The sequence below is a fragment of the Pipra filicauda genome, unplaced genomic scaffold, assembly GCF_003945595.2.
Source record: "Pipra filicauda isolate LSUMZ 115617 unplaced genomic scaffold, ASM394559v2 scaffold308_size869403_pilon, whole genome shotgun sequence".
In the NCBI taxonomy this organism is placed as follows: domain Eukaryota; kingdom Metazoa; phylum Chordata; class Aves; order Passeriformes; family Pipridae; genus Pipra; species Pipra filicauda.
In genome coordinates this window covers 321,519-341,353 of record NW_024104430.1, presented here as the reverse complement: position 1 = coordinate 341,353, position 19,835 = coordinate 321,519, and the positions used below count along the sequence as shown (strand labels likewise).

The following is a 19,835-nucleotide window of genomic DNA, read 5'->3' as shown; positions in this document are numbered from 1 at the left end:
CAATACAAGCCTGATTAAACCAACAACAAAATAATTAGATGTTTCAATAATTATACACATCTAGATCTAGTTCAATATACATAGTAAACAAAAGCAGATTAAGCAATGCAATCTAAATGTGGTATAGGTGACAGAACTGGATGTATTTAATAACAACATAATGTACTATACCTGATAATGTAAATTGAAATTGCATGTCATTAATACGAGGTTTGGTCATATTTTCAAAAATCAGTATAATTAAAAAGCTAATGATGTCAGACACCAGAACAAGAGAACTACATCAATTCCACTTTCCCCACATTCAATTGCTCAAACTGGACACAAGGATCCTCTACAAAATACAGAATGGAAATGAAGCAGAGGGGAAAAATGAAGAAAACAGAAATGTAAGGTTGTCCACATTTATCTTTCTCAACCTTTTAAATCATCCTTCACACGATTACCTTACTTTCTATTGAATTGGTCAGCCGCCTTCTATTATTAAATGCTGTTGAAGAGAATTTCAATAATGCCCAAACTGTCTTTTGAAAAGCAGGATTTGCAAACATCAGAAGAATCTTTTCTGAAGCATAAAGAGAAAAGCTGATGCTGATAGTGATTTTCTACTTGTGGAAAATGTATGTGTGCTCATCACAGACAAAACAAAGAGATCCCACAACAGACATGTCAAATCATCATTACTTCTTCCAGGTTCACCCCTTTAGGACTACAGTATGACTGCCCTCAAAGGCTCAAAAGTTGCATGAACTCTGAAACTGTCTCTCTATAACAAATTAATATCACATAACAGAAAACTGGCTTCAATTTTCTGGTGCATGGAAAAACCACCAGATTAGCAATAGAAAGCATCTGTTTTTCTGTGGGTTCTTTCTAGCCTTTAAAGAAAACACAAGAAAGCAAATTAAAAAGAGGAACTTTTATCTCTCCAGTCATTATTGGTGTTTTACCACATACAGCATTTTCATAGTTTTAGTTTGAAAGTGTAACACATAAAACATTTGCTGATTAACATAAGAGCCAACTATTTTGCTGTTTAATCTCATGTATGTATAAGAATCTGAATTACCGCTCTTGCTATCCCATCTGTTTCTCTAATTGCTGCTGGCTTCTTCACAGGGATAGAAAACAGTAATTTAGTTGCATCATTGTTAACACTTGTGATTTTTGCTGGCTGAGACCAAATATGCTGCGTTGGTGAAAAAGCCATAGTACCTTTCAGATCCTTAGTCTGAGATGGTCATTTAATGCTGGACAAAGGTGGAAGGTGGCCAGCACTGGAAACTCTAGATAAATTTATTAAAGTAAGAGACAAAGGTTGGCTGGGGATTGGAACTAGATAATCTTTAATGTCTCTTCCAACCCTAACTATTCTATGATTCAATGATAATATAAGCTTTCATATATCACCCTGTCAATATAAAAAATATTGTTAGGAATCAGAGCCTTTAATCTCATATAGTAAAGCAATCCTCACCAGGTAATTTCACTTGTGCAGCTGCGAAGAACATCGATGATTCTTGGAAATGATCAGGAAACATTCTGTCTGGGAGCCGTAGGCTGGGGTCCTCTGATCTAAAGATATGTAAATAGGTTTGTGATTTTACATTTATCTTTAGAATGCTCTCTTCCTCTTTCTCATACTGCGTTTAACATTTTCTCTTTGGATTTTCTATTTCCATGCATGAAATATACTTTTGTATAGATAGAGGTTTATGGCTTGATATGCAAGCGGTAGAATGTTTAAATATTGTGATAACAAGAGTGGGCTTCGAAGTGCACAAACATAGTGCTAAGTCAGAGTGGTTGTCTGGTTCAATACAAGTCCATCAACACTGACATAAGCACTAGAGAAACTACCTATACTTCAAGGAACAGTCATATTTCAGACTTACATCCTTCACCTCAAGTTGTTTTTAAAGTTAACAACAATTAAAAAAAGGAAAAAATTAAGTAAGCTTTTTAGTCATTGCTGGGTACTAAACTGATACTTTCTTTAAAGGGGAACATTATCATATTCTGTCAAAGGAATTGCTCGACAGAGAGTGCATATGTCTCAAGTTGAAACTGATATACAGTGTAGAAAGATCTCACAGTATTTTTGCTCTTTCTGCCAATGGATGAAGAAGACTTACATTAGGCTTGATAAGTCTGTTGCTTGCTTTTGATATGAGAAAGCACAAAGTTGTTGATTTGGCAGTGAACAGAGCTGCTCTTGAGAAGGCTTTATCTTTTCTGTTCGAGGCTTCAAGTGACAGTTCAGATAAAAAGTTCTTTTGTATCTCATGTAAGGATTGACTTATACCTGACTTAGTCTTTTATCAGGCCAGCAGGACTGTGAAGTGTAAAAGCATCTGCTCCAGAGTGTTCACTGTGGTGGTGGCATTCACAAGATTGAGAGACTCTTACAAGAGCTACCACACACTGAACCAAGGAAAAGGTAACAGCTGGGCAGATGAAGCTCAGTCCAGATAACTTCACAAGGTAATTGGTAGGCTAGATGCTTCGAAACATAATGAAATGCAAAGATTTCTCTGGGAGTGATAGTTGCCAGGTTTCTTTGCAGTCAAGCAGTAAGATTTCCAGCCCATTGTAACATCAATATACATCACAGTACATCACAGCATCAGTGCGCAAACAAGATGTGTAAGAAGGTATTTTTCTTTTTCTTCTTTTTCTGTTTTCTATGTGACAGTGTCCTATGACCTGAATATGGTAACCCATATCTCAAGAGATATTCTCATTGGTTTTCTGGGACTCCTGTGTTTACAGTTTTGAGATTGTATCAGAGGGTACCCTAAATGTAGGGTTTGGGTAAATGGCTTGAGTTACAGCTCAACCCAGCTTAGAAACCAAGCCAACATAAAAATCTATGGCTCCTTTATTGATTTGATTTCTCAGTGGAAATACATAACATGACAATTTTGTGTTTTGCAGGAGCTGCCTTGAGACTTCTGTGTAGATTTTAAAGGTTTAATATGGATCTATAAAACCCAAAATATTTTGGTTTCTGGCTATTTGATAAACTGTTTCCCTTCTATGGTGCAGCAGGAGACAGTGAAAAGCACTGCAGTAAACTTTCTTCAGTCTAGCATAGTAAATAATACTTCCAGATCAGGGGGCCACCTTCAAAGTGGTATCCACTTTCAATGCAGAAGAGAGCCAAGGGAATGAAAATGGGGGGAAAAACAAAGAAAGGGTGTTTTTTTCACTCTATATTAGCTCGATTTGTACTGTGGTCTGATAATTTGTGTAATGCAAAATTTCTCCTTGATAAACTGGGGAAAGACTGTAGCTTTCATTTCTTAAGTGCTGTTCAACATCATGAAAAAACTTGTTCATTACAGCATTTTTGAGACTGTTCAGAGGTGACCACACACATTAAGAATCCTCTGAGCACATATGAAGGACTGGGGTGCATCTATACATGACATCTCAGAGGATCATATATGATTACTGAAGCTATGGAATTACCACTTTTGGGTATCTCCAGGACCAGAATATTGAACTACTATATTGGTTTTGGGAGAAATATTTTGATTCATGAAGTCTGCTAGAATTTAATGTTACTAGCTTGCTTGAGTGATTTGTTAAGGATTTAACAACCATTTTGGATCTCTCTGTACTGGAGTCAAGAAAAGAACCCCCAGGAACACTAAGTCATCTCAATATATTGCAGAATCCTACAAGCTGAAATGTCTCATAGACTCCTTTGCAGATACTGACTGCACCTCCATTGACTATGGTGGCAGCTCAAATACCCTTTACACATGCAGATAGTTAAATGCAGATGTTTTACTCTCAAGCTTATTCCATGCCTACACAAAGAACATGGAAGAAGCCTCCAGAATGTGGAAGCACGCTTCCTCTATAGAGGGAAAAGCAGGTCTGTATGTAGATGTGTCCATGGAGAGAAATGGAAAGTATCATATTCCTTATCTCAAACTATTTCGATTAAACCAGAAGCTAAGTTTCCACCCAGTAATGTTCATTAACAGACAGTTTTCTTAGTTGCATAACACTTGTTTTTAAAATTAAATCAAGCTATTTTCCTCTGATTATCTTTGTTTAAACAGCAATTAATTTTTTATTTAGTAGTAACACACAACAATCCTGGAGTCTGAAATCAGATGACTTCATAAACAACTTGCTCTAACTCCAATTTCCAAGCTGCAGATCCACTACTGACAAGCACTTTTGGCATCTATAACCATACCTGCTTATGATAGAATCATAGAATGGTCTGGGCTGGAAGAAACTTTAAAGATCATCTAGTTCCAACCACCCTCCCATTGACAGGGACACTTTTCACTAGACCAGGTTGCTGAGAGCTCCATCCTACCTGGCCTAAACACTTCCAGGGATGGAGCAACTTATTGAAGGGAACACTGCACAAATTTGGTCTCTGGATTTCAAATTACTAAGGCATTTTTAATTCATAGTGGTTAGTAAAGAGATATGTACACATGGTAAATGTTCTGGTATTGATGGCATTTCCTCTCTTGGCTATAAGAATTAGGAACTGCTCAATAATTAAAATGAGTTTGTAAATTTGGTCAAATGAGACTACATGTTCTTCCATATTTCATCTTTGATTTCATCCATTTTCTCTCCTTGTTTGGAATGTAAGATCCCATAAAAGTATCTGCTTCTCCTGTCTGAATTTCATTTATACTCCTGTTTTGTTTTCATTAAAAAGGATTCTGCAGTGCCTTTAACCTTCTACTGGGATAGAAAATGCTACGTTATGGAGACACCCAGCAGGAACTTACATCCTCTGCTTTAATGGGGAACCTGCATATTTTCTCTGAATTTTCAGGAAGGATCACTGGTCATAAAGCAGCTTAGGAGCTCAGGTAGGTTCTCTCAGTCTGTGTTATTGCGGCAGCCCTCTCTCACTGAGTACACTTGAGTAGAAAACAGAGAAATCCTGAGGCCATATGCACTCAGCAGCAACAAATCACATCCTCCATCATCAGCCAGTGCAGGATCCACAACATCTGTGTCACTCTTGACACATGCTTGTCTCATCTTTCTCAAAGGTTTCCAGCCTCTCCAGAGGTCTACTGTTTTTCACCATTAGGAAGCTTTTACTGTGTTTGACTGCTTTGTTGGACTATAAATTTATGCTGAATAAAGCTAAACAATAAACTGAAAGCAAGTTGCGCTACTTGTTCAACATATGCCAAGGAGATGCCTATTTTAAGTTGTTCCATATTGTAAAGTAGCTATTTTGGGGTAGTTGTCAAACTATAAGGCACTGTTTTATTTCATACAGCCACATTCACCTCCACTTCGTAAAATGCTTGATTGCTTCTCACAGACAAATACCTCAAAATGAGAATTGGGGAAGGATATTACTGTCTGAGACTGTTTGATTCATCCCTCATGTCTTGTTATCCTTTCTCACTGCTTCACTTGTAAATTGGCACAACAATTATTTGCTCATCTCTTGGTGATACTGTTATGTGTTTTCAAGACAAATTATGTATTTGCTTTTCATTTAGACATTACTTAACCATGCCACTCCTCCAGGCTGCAACCACAGAGCAGTGAGGTAGCCATTCAGTTACACTTTCAACTCTTACAAAAGTCTTAGCATAGTGGAAAATAATGCTGATAATGGAGGAGCTACAGTCTATTCATTACATCCATCCATCTTTTTTTCCAGTACTATGGGAGGACAATATTTAGCTGGAATGAAGGCCTTTATATTATGTATTGTCATTTTTATAGGCCTATATCTAATCCTTATTTCAGCAGAAAATAAAAAAGATACTTTTCAAATTATCAGACTCAAGTTTCTAAATTCCCTGAAATTACAGTTGAAGCTAGCAATGAGAAAGTACACAGGACTGATATGACAGAAAATCTAAATGTGATTGTACTTGTCTGTTGGTATCTCTCTAATATCTTCATAGACCCAATTCTTATTTTCATCACCATGAGATAGTCCTGAAACAGGTCTACACACTGATCCCCTGCTCCTTAAGTATCTCAAAGTTATGCATTTTTTTTTTAAGATTTATAAAGAAATCGCCCATTTCTTAACTTGTCTGAAGTTTCAAACCTTAAAATTCTTCTCTGACAGCGATTTCATGCACAGAGAGAATATAAAATATTTTAAAATTGTTATCTCTCCAGTGTTAGAGAGTAAACACACCTTTTAGGCAAGCGCATTTTAATAGCTTCTATTCTATGCCATAAAAGAGCATTTTGGATTTCATCTTATTTAAACTCTTAATGATTTAGAATCTTTCATCATGTTTTCTCAGCCACAAGTTTCACTGGCATAGTTAAGTACAAAAGTCATCTGATTTCTCCTCATGAAAGTTCTTATGTCACATGCTCATCACTCCTATAGGACGTAGCTTCTTCTCAAACATCTTTAATGAATGGAAAAAGACTTAAGCAGGTGCCTGTCTTTAAGTATGAACATGAATCTTTTGGTTAGCGGAAACTCAAGGCTCTGGAAGGATTTCGTTCATTAGAAATTTTAGAAAGATAATACATATTTTTGCCTTGCATACCAATAACACATAAACTTCAAGACAATTAAAATAGAAATTTGTCATGGTTTAGTTAGTCAAAATTGTTTGCAAGCCTTTCCCTTTCCTGAATACTCAGCCAATAAATCAATGCTTATTTACAGCATCAAATTCTAATTAGTAGTATAGTTCTGTACTATTGTAATTACATATTATTAAAACCAGGTTAAACTTTATTCATTAAATTAATTTTCAGGAAAAATAAAACAAAACAAAACACCCTGTTTTTTTTGATATTGGGTAGCTGCTTAAATGTGCATGTGAATCCTTGACTAGCTGCATTAATTTACTTATTCTTGTCTTTGATCAGTTTTCTCTGAATCAGTTCTTTCCTTTTCAAGTCAGTATCTTAAAGGCATTTTATCACTGTTTTTCAAAATGTTATAGATAAAAATAGAGCATTATCTGAGAAGTTACTATCAAAAACCAGGAAATTTTCTAGTTTGCACTTTTTTTTTGTTTGTTTCTCTCTTTAACCTGATTAGTTTTTGATATGATCAATAACAATCACATCCAATTAGATATTCTTATATTCAGATGTTGGTAAAATAATTAAATAAATTTGTTTATCTGCTGATAGCAAAATGAGGTAACACAGACAGTGTTTTTTCCCTGTGCCTTTGAATGAATATAAATGAAGAGAATGGGATTCTTTGAGACATAAGTGCAAGTTATTTTTAGAGCACACAATCAGTAATTTAAGATCAGTTTAAGAAAGCACCTCTGAAAGTTATCACTAAGGAGACATCATTAAATAGCATATGTTGGAAAGTTGGAGGGTTTGATTGTTATTTAAGGAACATGTGACATATCTGTACCCCATAAGAAAGCAGTGACTCTGAAAAGACACATTTCAAGTAGAAAATCAGTTGACAGTGAATTCCCAGTAGGACTCTGTGGAGGAATATTCCTGTACCTGTAAACAAGACAGAGGGACAGAAGAATAGAAATTAGATTTTAACCCTGAATAAAGGGGATTTAAGGAATCCAGCTTTAAAGAGCATACCAGTTGCAAGAAACAGAATCAGTTATACCAGGATGATGTCTTCAAATAGGAGACTTGCATGCATTTGGGGATTTTTTTTTTAATTTTTTTAAAGACTATCAGGAGATTATCATATATAATGCATAAGTATAATATTAAAGAAAAAGCAGGTACTAAAGGGCTACAGAGAAAATGTCAAAGCTGTTTCAGTGATGATAAGCTGAAGACAGTGCTCAGAATACAAATGAAGACACAGCCCTTCACAGTTACAGTGACTAGTCATCACAGCAGCTAACCATTTAGTTTGTTGACTCTCTATCTCTCAAAGCCTTCAGATCAAAACTGGATATTTCTGTGGAAGTCATCTCTTAGTCAAAACCAGACATTCAAGTCTGCAGGCAGTGAGGCGAGATGACAAGAAGTTTTAGCTAAGCCTAGGGGTAACTTTGTTGGATGAAATTTAGTAGTCTGTAGAAGATGCTACCACAATGTTAACTAACCTAGCGGGCTCCTGTAAATTTGGACGGTATATATTAGGAGCTTAAATACATTGCCCTCTTCATCATTTTATAGTTTTTGGCAGGTAATGTTCACGTGTCATGGACTGCAGGATGATAATTAGACATTCAGTATCATTTCAGCAAAGAGAAATAGCGCTTCCTCTGAATCATTCCTGTACTATATTTGATTTGTGTAATTGGATCAACACTAGATAAAGCAAAGCCATCTTCATCCGTATGGTGTTTAAGGCACAAACGGAACTTTAGGCAAAAGCATCAGAGTTAGGCCTCTATTGCAAACTTTGCTGTATTACATCATAGGCACTGCTCTGAGTCTTGGGGGGTTTAAGCATTTTTTGGGGGATGGACATCTTTGAGGAAATCTGCCGTACAAAACTGATCCTACTTCTAGTCATCCCAAGAAAATTCTCAGATTGGAAAAATAATCCCAGTGGAGTTAAATTTGAAACTGTTAGAAGTTAATATGTTGCGATGTCCAGGATGTCTGAAGGTACAAAGGAAAATAGTTACAGCAAATGAAACCACAAGAACCTCCCCTTAGAAACAAGATTAAAAACATGTTTTTAATCGAGAGTTTAATTTACTTTTCAACTACTTCCTGAAAGCTGTGGTATCAGTAGTCTTGGCTGATGTTTTAAAACCTTGCATTAGAAATCCCAAGAAAATGATGCCACTTGGTATATTAGAAATTATTACAATTTACTTCACTCACTCTGCAGGTAAGTAGGGGTTTTTTTGTTGTTTATTTATTTTAGCTCAGAATTCTCCAAACCCTAATTGATCAAGGAAGGTAATGCTAATTTACTGATCAAGGATGAAAGTGTCATTTGCTCAGTTTTAAATCATAAACTCTTCAAGCTGCTGTTTTATGAAGGAAAGCAAAAATGAGGGAAAAGAAAGTATAAAATTACTTAAAGTAGTAGATAGAAATTAAAATTTAATCTGACAGAAAATTAAAGTTATATCTGAGTAGAAAAGCAGAAAAATATGCATTCATATCTATGCTGATATTTTTATATGGAGTTGAGCTGGACAATGTATTATTTCAGGATTTTTATAAAACTGCATCTCGGAGCACTTGTAAAAGTGTATATATTCTCTTACACCAACAAACTTAAAAGAAAAAAGTTATGTAGGATTAATTTTTTTTTATAGCCCGATAAAAATGTGCAAGGTATTTCAGATATGAGCCACCTCTTTCTCTTCAAAAAGTTAGCTACCTCTCCTTCATTCAACTGAGGTGAGACTTGTTTTCTGTGGGCAGAGAAATATCATCATTGATGCAATGTACTGATTTTTTAAGATATTTATTTCTCACCCAGATTAAAAAGTATGGCCTAGAAACTCTTCTGGATTATTACCATTTTAAAAAGTGTTTCATGTTAGCTTTCAGGAATCTCTTTCAACACAGACCAGTAATTTCTGAAAATACATTTCTTAGTATACATGTTCAAATTACAGCTAGCAGTGGGCCAGAGCTTTTGGTCATGCAATACCCTGAAGATGCCAGCGTGCTCCTTAACTCCACAGTGTGGATGCTGTGTGTATTTGAGTACCCCAGTGAGGAGGACGAGGAGCCAGTCGTGTACTGGAGGAAAGGCCTTGACTTCCACAACCAGCAAAACCTCCAGTCGAGCCCCAGCACAGGTGGGCCACAGGTACACATTACAAAAAACATCATCGGGGGATTCTCCATCTTGAAACTGAGCAACGTTGACCAGAACGCCAGTAACTCCTATTTTTGTGATGTGATGCTAACACAGAAAATCCAGGGAAAACGTGGAAATGGCACCAAGCTAACAGTGCATGGTAAGGAGTGTTTGGGAGTGATAGAAAAAGTCTTGATGTGTGCAAGGTGAATTAAATTTTCATTCAGCCTTACCCTCTTCTCTCCCACTGCTTGCCTCTGCCAGAGGAAGGGTGTGAAAGACCAGTCTACAGTCATATGAGTAGGGGAGGGTAGGTATGCCTTTTTGTTTGAACTATTTATACTGCTGGACAGACAGTGAGTTTCTGTGGATCTAAACCAGTACACTGTGAAGTAGAACTCTGACTATATATTTTATAGAATGCTAAATGTTTACATATCAAAATATATGGCATTTGTTAAAGTTATGTGTTTATTTTAAATACTTAGTCTCCTCCACAGACATTTGCTGAGTTTTTACACCATATTTAAAAACACCCAAATCAAGCCCATTATAATAATTTTTATCATTTTCTTCAGTATTTATAGGCAAATGGTCTCTTTAAAAAATGCAGTTTGTGCTTTCTCTTCCAGTTACTCAAAAGCTGTACAGTCAACTCACACAGCAGTGTGAGTGTTTTTAGAAAGAGTGTACATGACAGTAGGGATATGTGGAAGCAGAATTTTCTTTCTGTTTGATTGTAAAATTATTTTCAACAACTTATAACTTTTCCCCATCTTCTAATTATGAATGCAATTCCCACAATCTTGCTGGGCATATGACCTCAGTGACCAAGATACACCATTTCACATGAGCCAAACTTTCTTCACATGGACCTTCCAGACAAAAGGGTCTAGCAAGTCCTAAATGCCACACAGCATCTCTCTCATTCCAGATGTGTTTAACAATCACCCAATGCAATTCTTCAGAGTCCCTAAAAAAACAGAGGAGTCAAGGAAATTCTATTGACTATTGTACCATATGTTTATTTTAGCTTAAAAAACAAAAGGAAAAAAAAAGTCTGAGACTTAGTAAGATAACTGTCATTTACCTTGCTTGTCCTACGTAATATTTTCCCACTTCTACTAAACTGGGAATTTTGTTTACTTTTCATTGTATAATTAATTTACAACAGATCCAAAAATTTCATGTCTGGACTAAAAAGAAGAAAGATCTCTCTAGAGAAGCTTAACAAGGCTGAAAAAACAGCATAAGAAAATGTGATGAAAACAAAGGCAATAGTGCTTTTTTAGTCAATTTTCACTAATCCTTCAAATGAAATCTTATCAGAAAAGCAACTTTTTTTTTCTGTTTCAAGTACTTAATTTTCTTTCTCTTTCTTCCAGATTTCAAATGCAAAGACTGTATAAGATCGGATGAGATCTGGTGGGGTTGGTTCCTTCTTCTTGGATACACCATCTTTGTCACCACAGTTATCATAACTTTTGGTGTAAGTAATAACTTCAGAAACAAATAATACAAACATAAAGATGGGTAGCATCCTCTGATGGAAAGAAACGATAAGGAGATTAGCCTGAATATGTACGCTTCATTTTATGTTAACTAAAGTGTTAGAGGTATAGTCCACACCCTATGAATGTTTTGAGCACACAGCCTTAAAGTAAAAAAAGATGAAGCTGTGACACATAGAGAAATGTTTTTTTTCTGAGCTTGCTGAAAATTGGGAAGCTATTTTCTATGTTGCTGGCTGATCTTCTTACTTTAACCTGCAAACAAAAGAGAAAACAAACGCCTAAATGATTAGCAGTTTGAAAGACATCCTGCTCCTTTCGTATTTCTGGGCTCCAGCTCCTAATTTCATGGGCTCCCCGGGCACACATCAATGTCTGCTCGTTTTTTGTCTTACTCATGTTCTGACCAACCAACCAGTCATGCAAGGGTTTCACGCCCACTTCCACTCACTAATTGGTATGGGCCACTGCTGGACATTTACCTGTCCAGCAGTGCAGCACCCTGACAACTTGAAAACTTGAAAATATTTTTGCAACAGAAAATGTTTGTGTACAAAATTGTCTAAACCCATGGAAAGTTCTTACGCTTCCCATAGTATTTTAAAAATCCTTCTCTCTTTTCTATTTGTGGCTCTGTTCCCTACTTCAGGAAAAAAACTTCATAATCATTTTAATCAAGTACCTTTTATGGAATCAAAACCTAAAAAGACAGTTATTAATGAATAGCTCTACTTTGATCCTACTTGGGAATATCCCTCATGTAAATGAAACCATTAGGAAGGAAATAAATCTGTGCTGAAGCAATCTGAGCTATGCCCGGAACTCAAGGCGAATCAGCATCACAAGTCTTTGAAACCATGGATGGCACTGCATTCCTGCCTAACCCTCAACAGTACAATGTGCTTTACTTACATTTACAAGTAAATGTAAGTACTTGGAAGTGTAATTCCAAGATTATAATTTATATGATACCTCAAAAACTCCTTCTGCTTCACCGACAGTGTCTCTCTTTAAAGCTACTATTGAAGAGTCCCTTATAAGTTAACAAACATGGGCTAAATTGGACTAAGAGAGAATAGGTACCAAACTTAACAGGCTTAGGGGAAGAAAACTTAGCTCTTAAGGAATCAACACAGTTTTAAACCATTAGCTCTTCTATGTCTAGAAGGATGGATCTTTCAGGGAACCAATGATTTCCTTCACCCTGTTCTGTCTTCCTCAGCTTGTGCTAGTTAAAGGTACTACTTAAAGGGGCTACTTCAGTGGCACTGAACCTGGCATTATGGCAACAGCTCGCTCTCTGCTGTTACTGATGCACAGCCAAGGAATTCATTATCAGATAAGACTCAGCACCAGTGACATAAATTACAAGATTACAAAGACATTTACGGTATCTGATTGCCCTTCTAGGTCAAATAAGGTTTGGGTTTTGTTTTTCTTAACAACCAGTTTTTAAGTACTGTTACCTCAAAGCCACAACAAAAACAGAAATGTTCAAGAGTTCAGGCAGTAGGAGACAAGATATGAGAGAGAGATGTGATAAACAGTCAAATCTTCCTAAAACACAATAGCAGTGGAAGCCTGCCGGAAGCTGTATTGCATCTGAACATACAAAGTGAGACAAGTGAGTCTCTCCTAAAATGAGTCACTGTGAGCACAATTAGCAAGCGGTAGCAGCAGTAGCAGTAAACTGGGATGGAGTTTAACTTTCTTCATAGCAGTCTGTATGGTGCTTTGTTTTGGATTTGTGGTTAAAACAATTGCTATCACAGCAGTGATTTGGCTGAACAGTGCTCGCATGGCATCAAGGCTTTCTCTTTCTCACTCTGCTGCTCCAGAGAGGAGGCTGTGGGTGGGCAAGAGGCTGGAAGGGGACGCAGATGAGACAGCAGACTCCAAATGACCCAAGGACATCCCATACCATATAATGTCATGCTCAGCAATAAAAGCTGGGGTAGGGGAAGAAGAACAAATGGATTATTTTGCTTTTGAGTTGCCCATTGCTCATAGACTGTCTGGGTAATTTTTGCTCAAGGGAGGGGGTGAGTGATTTCCCCTGCACAACTTGTGGGTTTTTTGTTGTTTTGTTTTGTTGTTTTCTTATTTTATTTTTTTTTTTAGCTCTCTCCTTCACCTGTTAAATTGTCTTCATATTGACAAATTAGGTTTTTTGGTTTTGTTCCTCATATTCTCTCCCCAGTCCCACTCTTGGGATGGAGAAGTGAGCAAGCAACCAGCTCTGCAGATGCTTGGCTGCTGGCTGGGCTCAACCTACCACGTAGACCAACACTGAAATTCATAAAGTTAGGAAGTTTATAACTTTTAAAGGTCATTTCTTTACTAAATGACAAATGTGTCCTGTCATGAAAATGTACATTGTGTCAAAATCAGAGCGTAAACTAATGAAAGTGGGACTAGATGACTCAAAGGTCCTTTGGCCCTTACAGTCCACAGCTTAAATCCAGCGTGTCATGGCTGGTTAAAGCCTTCAGGGAGCTTCTGTACAGACCTCAGGAGGAAGTCTGACTTGCCTTTTCTTAGTCTAAAATCCACTCAGCTGTTGCCTTGTTTCTTACTTCTGCCAAACTTTCTCAGGGATTTCAAGTTCAGACTGGGGCACAGCAAGGCACTATCCCAATGAAACCTGTGCCTGATAACTGTGTCATTACAGTGGCACTTGGGGATCCTCCCCAAAAGAAGACATCTATCTCCAGAAAACCCTGTCTATACTACCTAAGAATTAAAAATGAATGAAAATGTCTCTCCCAGCTGTAGGGATAGACACAATTTTGGAAGAATTTGTAACGGAAAGTTAGGAACTCTGTTTTCACTAGGAAGGCTTTCTGCCTAAACACTAACTCTTTCTCGAAAGCAGTTTCAATGCTTCCCTCCCCCCTCCCCACATAGCAAGAGAAGCTCTCAGCCTCTCTGTCTGATATGTGAGAGGAGAAAGATAGCCCTAACAGACATGCACAGAGGTCTTGGGAAGGAGGGGGAGAAACAGAGAGGATAAAAGAGGCCCTGAGGGGGCAGGAACTTCCTTTTTTCCCCCTGGAGGCCCAGTGCACCACATCCCATCGTAAAAAAGTGGTCCTTGCATCTGAAATAAAGCTTTTTTTCAATCCTTCCACTTCCTTGGCATTCTTGGGAAGAATACCTGAGCATGTTTACCTTACACAGCACTCCTATTCCCTACTGAGAATTGGACAAGCATTACATGAAATCACTGGTACACAGTCAGACATACTTTCAGCTTGTTTCTTGAGTACAGTATGAATTGCCCTTACTGTGATACCTGTAAAGGCTTAGAATTCATCATATAAGATTGTAATTCACTGAAATGAATTAATCTAATGCTGTTAGGTATTTGTTCTTAATAATTTTAAACCAAAATGTACCATAATTACTCTGCTGTATCATAATGGCACACATCTGACCATATTCCACTTGTTTATTAAGTTAGAACCAAATAAACTATAAACCAGTAAGGCATTAGTAACTTAGTTTACATATCACTAACATTTTTACTACTAATAATAATAGTAATTAATAGTCTGACAATTTATGAAGGTGTAGTTAAAGTTACTATTTTCACATTTCATTTTGACTGCAATATGGATAACAACTTTTAAACCAATTCAGAATAAGTAATGGACTGCTATACCAGTAAAGGTAGCCATCTGCTCTCTAAACTGCCTAACAATATATGTTGTTGTGGACTATTGCAACAGATTCATCAATGCTGTACAAAGTGCAAGAATGAGTCAAGAAATACAGAGAGCAGTGCTACCCTGCAAAGTGAATGGATTTATGAACAGCCACCAAGACCAGTTAATAATGGGTTTAATCAAGAATATGAAGATATGTCAGTAATAAGAACTTTAAGTGACACTGGAAGGAAAATGATATGAAAAAGAAGGTGTGTGCAGTAACCAAGATATGAGCATGTGTGGTGTGTGCTACTCCTATCAAGGAAGAAAAGAAAATACACACAAATATCTTCAGTAACATGGAATGATTTTGTTCATGTATTTTTTCAAGTCAAAGAAGTTTTCACTTCACGCAGCTACAAGTGAAATGGTCTTTAGTGTATGTAACTATCATCAAAATACTGTAAATGCTAAAGGTATTCAAACCTCTTGTCAATGCCAACATATCTGACCTTATACACTGGGGTTTTTTTCTATTTCAAACACAAGAACACAGTCACAATTTTATTTTTACCCAGGTTAAGGCAGCTTCTTTGATTTAAAAATGCAGTTCTGTAACACAGCATCTGCCCACTGTAATGACAGATTGACAGAGAGGAATTCCTCACATGCTCCCAGTGCACTGTCTGGCTTATTTCTAACTCCTTTCATATCCCCCACATTTACAAATCCCTACAACTCCTTCTACTCTTAGCTATTTAGCCAGCTATGCCACCTTGCAATGCATGTTCCAACAGAATGAAAATACCTAATGTGGTTTTAAAAGTCGTAACTTACATGTTTTTAAAGAAATATTAATTACCGAAATAATCTTGACAGGTAGATAGGCTACATAGTTTACTGCTGTAGGGTTTAAGCTTATTGCTTATGTGCCATATCTAAGACTGTAATAGAAATTACTTGGATCCAAAATGTGTCTTCTAAACTTGACTTACAGTGCTTAGAATAGTTGTGGAATCTAAGTAAATAACAACAATACAACTAAATTGCATAGAAGGAGATTACCATAATTTGCATAGTAATTAAGTACTTGAGGAAATGCAACCTTGGTATAGTTATGTATGTGTGACTTGAAGGAAATGAATACTTTGACAAAATATTTAAATTACTGCATTTTTTCCCCAGTCAAATATTTCAAGCTGAATACTGTGTTTCAAATTTGCTTATCGCTGTAAATATATTTTGTGAATGGAAACAGTTCATAGAATAAAATGACAAAAGTTACAGCCTTATACATTAATTGTGTAGTATGAACTGGGTACACACTGCTCACTGGATTCAACTTCATCACTAGCCATTTTTTGTTAAATATTTCCTTTCCCCATCAGTAAAGACGCCAAATAATTACAAGAAATTGATCTGACCATTTGATTGCTTTCGGTGAAAATGCTGGCTACTACGCTTAGAGTGAAATATGACTTTCAAAGGGACAGATAGGCTGTGTTTGAACATCTGGATAGAGGGAAAGTTATGAAGAATTTTTTTTTAATTATTATTATTATTTTTATTATTATTTGGACATTGAGACCTAAACAATGGTCTTCCCTCCTCCTCTACCTAAACTGGGAACTAACTCCATCTGCAGTCATACATATTTAGGTTTCCAGAGTGAGTAAATCAAACTTTAATTGTGGGTGTAAATACATAGTTCATTTCTTTTCCAGCAAAAAGAAGCACTTGAAATTTCCTCCTTTGAAACTCTTTTAAAAATAAAATCCTTACTGCATCCATACATGTCTCTTAATTTTAAAGGTAAAATTATAAATTGGGTTAAATATTAAGGGGTTAAATACAGGGAATGTTTATATATTTCACATAGAGTTTTAGAGGGCAAAGATACAGACATTCCATCCTTTTAAATGTGAGGTGTGAACTCCATCTGAGCCACAGATGCAGTTCTGTGAAGAACTGAAGGCAACAGTCACTGAACCAAAGTCACCTCCAAGTACATGAAGCACAAAGAGGTCAATGTATTCAGTAAAACCCTTCAGCTCTGACCTTTTGTCAAAAAAACCAAGAAGAATTCATACCTAATCTAGCAGGCACAGCTAGAAGGTGCATTTAAAAAAACATCTAAATTCAGATAACATATACACTTAGATTTAGTTCTTTTCTTTCCACTTTATAACACTGCCTCCACTTCAGATCAATGGTCCTTCAAATGAAGGTCAATGGGATTTCTGCAGTTTTTCACACACTTCTCAGAAGCAGCTGAAAGCTGCTTCCAAAGAAATTGGACATAAACTTCTACTCTGAAAGGTTAAAGATTCAGACAGTTCGGGGGAACTGAAAAGACATATTATGTAATATGTTCTACCACCTAACACCAACAGCATGAAGACATTATTTGTCATGTCCCAGTCAGCAATGTTATGGATTTTTATGGAATCCTAGCACAGAATGAAACAATAGAACCAAATTCAGAATGAGTTTAGAACACAAAAATTCTTAATATTAGATGTGTGAAATATCCCTTTTTTTTGATTTACACTTTTTTTTTTAAGTGCACATTGTAGTGTTAAGAAAACTATTATTTATATGAAATGGGGATCCTGCAGTAAGTCAAAGAATCACGGAACTACTGGTTATAGGGGACCTATGCAGATCATGTATTCCAACACCCCTACTGAAGATAGAGTAGGTTGTCCAAGACCTTGTTCAGGCTTTTGAAGATCTACAAGGAAGGAGATTCCACAGCCTTTGTGGGCAACCTACCCAGTCACTCTCACACTAAAGTGTTTCCTGATGTTTTGACGGACTCTCTCTTGTGTTCCATGTTGTGCCCATTGCCTCTGATCCTGTCCCTGAGCACCACTGAAAAGAACCTGGCTCCATCTTCTTCAGGTATTTATACAAATTGGTAAGATCCTCTTGATCCTTCTCTTCTCCAGGACACACAGTCACAGCTCTCCCAGCCTCCCACATATCAGACGCTCCACTCCTTAATCATCTTCATGGGCCTGCAGTGGAGTCACTCCAGAAATTCCATAACATTCTTCTACTGGGGAACGCAGGACGGGACAAAGCACTTCAGATGTGGTTTAGCCTCTTCCGTGTAGAGAGGAAGGATCACCACCTTTGAACTGCTGGCAACGCTCTACCCAAGGCAGGGTAGATACTGTTGGAGATGATAATCTTAGCAGGACTCAAGCTTACCTTCAAATCTCTTAAATATATACTCTGATAGGAAACATGTAGAAAAGCTAAAGGAAAATAGTAATTGAAGCAGTCACTTCCAATTACTTCATCTGATATTAAGGATTATTTAATACATCCTGAGCTAGGAGTTTAACCGTAATTACAGATTTCAGGATGCATTGTGTACAAATTACATTAGAGTGTGGAAAACTGGACAGAAAACACTTCACAGACTTATTGGACCTCAGAAAAATATATATGATAATAGCATGCATGCCATATAGTTTCCCTAGAGAAATGAAAGAAGATGGGAAAAAGGATTGAAATTCATCTTCATACGAAGAGGGAGGTAGGAGAAAGGATGAGTATTGAAGTTCATATGAAGAACTGCTCTTGAAGAAATAAAGTACTTGTCTAGGTATCAGATATTTATAGAAGTACCTACATCTGGATGATGAGCATTACTGTTTAGCCTAGTACTCACAGCCAATTGCCATTTGTATTAGCTAACAAAACAACTGTTGCATATTTACAGTGATCTTCATTTCCAATCTCTACGCACAAAGGTGACCAAATTTTTCAAGGGCAGAGCACAGTTCAGAGTCGAGTCTTTTTAGGAAAACAGAGCTCTTAGAAAATACAGAACTACTCCTGAATAGCCTAGACAGAGCACTGATATGTTCACATAAAAATTCATGGCATTTCTGAAACATGAAAATTATGAAATCCAAGAATACAAGCATTAATTGAATGCTACATCCCAACCACTATCCAATTTCCACACAGGAGTGAGTTTCTTTCATTTCAAGGACTGAAGTGATCTTCCTCAATAGCTCTAAAAAGAGGTGAAGTTGTTCTGTTTGCCTCAGCATGCAGAGAGTGAAGTTTTAACTGAAGACTTGGGCTTAGTACACCTGGGCATGCCCTCTTTACCTTGTGTTATGAAAAAGAGCCTAAATTAACTTCATCAGTTATGGACAACACTAATGGCTAAAGACAGACTTACATGGTCTTTAGAGTACTTCTACGTTTTTTTCCTTTCATAGTAAATTTTTCTAGAATTTACTTGCAGCTTCATGAGGAGAGATGGAAAACTATTGTATTTTTCTATTCTCACATTGAAATGCCAATTTTCTAGTCTCAGTAGGTGTCATGTTGTCTATCCTTATCAAAATTATAATTAAAATGTAAGGCACCAAGTCCTACACAGCTGTCCAGTTCATAAATCTGGAAAACAATTTTCTTAATGCTTCTCCATCTTTCCCTAGTACAATTATAACTGCACAAGTTCTCTCCTTTGTCAGTATACAAAAAATCTTTTTCAAATTTGCTGTTCCTTCGTTGCCTATGAACAAAAAATGGTGGTAACTGATCTGCCTAGAGGAGAAACAGTGTTGCCATATAGTTTGCATTCTTGAACACAAGTCTTTCTTTAAGAAGATAAGAAATTCTCTAAGAAAAAAAATTACTCCCTGACCAAATAATACCTAAATCATGTGATACACATCTCTGGAGTATAACAGGATCTCAGACTAGCTTCCTAAAATCAATAAATGTATTTCAGCATAGAAGGATCTTTGCTGCCTAAAACAATCTTTATAGATCAAGAGAGAAAGATACAGATGCAGCACAGAAATTATATATTCTTAATAGTCTCTTAGGATTTGTACATCTTACCTAAGTATACTTCAGCACAGAATAATTAAACAAGAAGAAGTGTCTTAGCATATCCTTAGCATTATCTGAAGTAATATCAGAACAGATATTACTTTG

General features: G+C 36.6%; 1 protein-coding gene across 1 annotated transcript in view; it reads right to left on the bottom strand.

Annotated features, from left to right (window-relative positions):
- Positions 1-10,791: 10,791 nt before the first annotated feature.
- The window catches only part of PNPLA4 (patatin like phospholipase domain containing 4), a 32,960-nt gene continuing 23,916 nt past the window's right edge, over positions 10,792-19,835 (bottom strand). Inside the window, exon 8 of the mRNA XM_039383395.1 lies at positions 10,792-11,469. Within this exon, the coding sequence (XP_039239329.1) occupies positions 11,359-11,469 (111 nt within the window). The 3' untranslated portion in view covers positions 10,792-11,358. The remainder of the gene's footprint in view (positions 11,470-19,835) is intronic.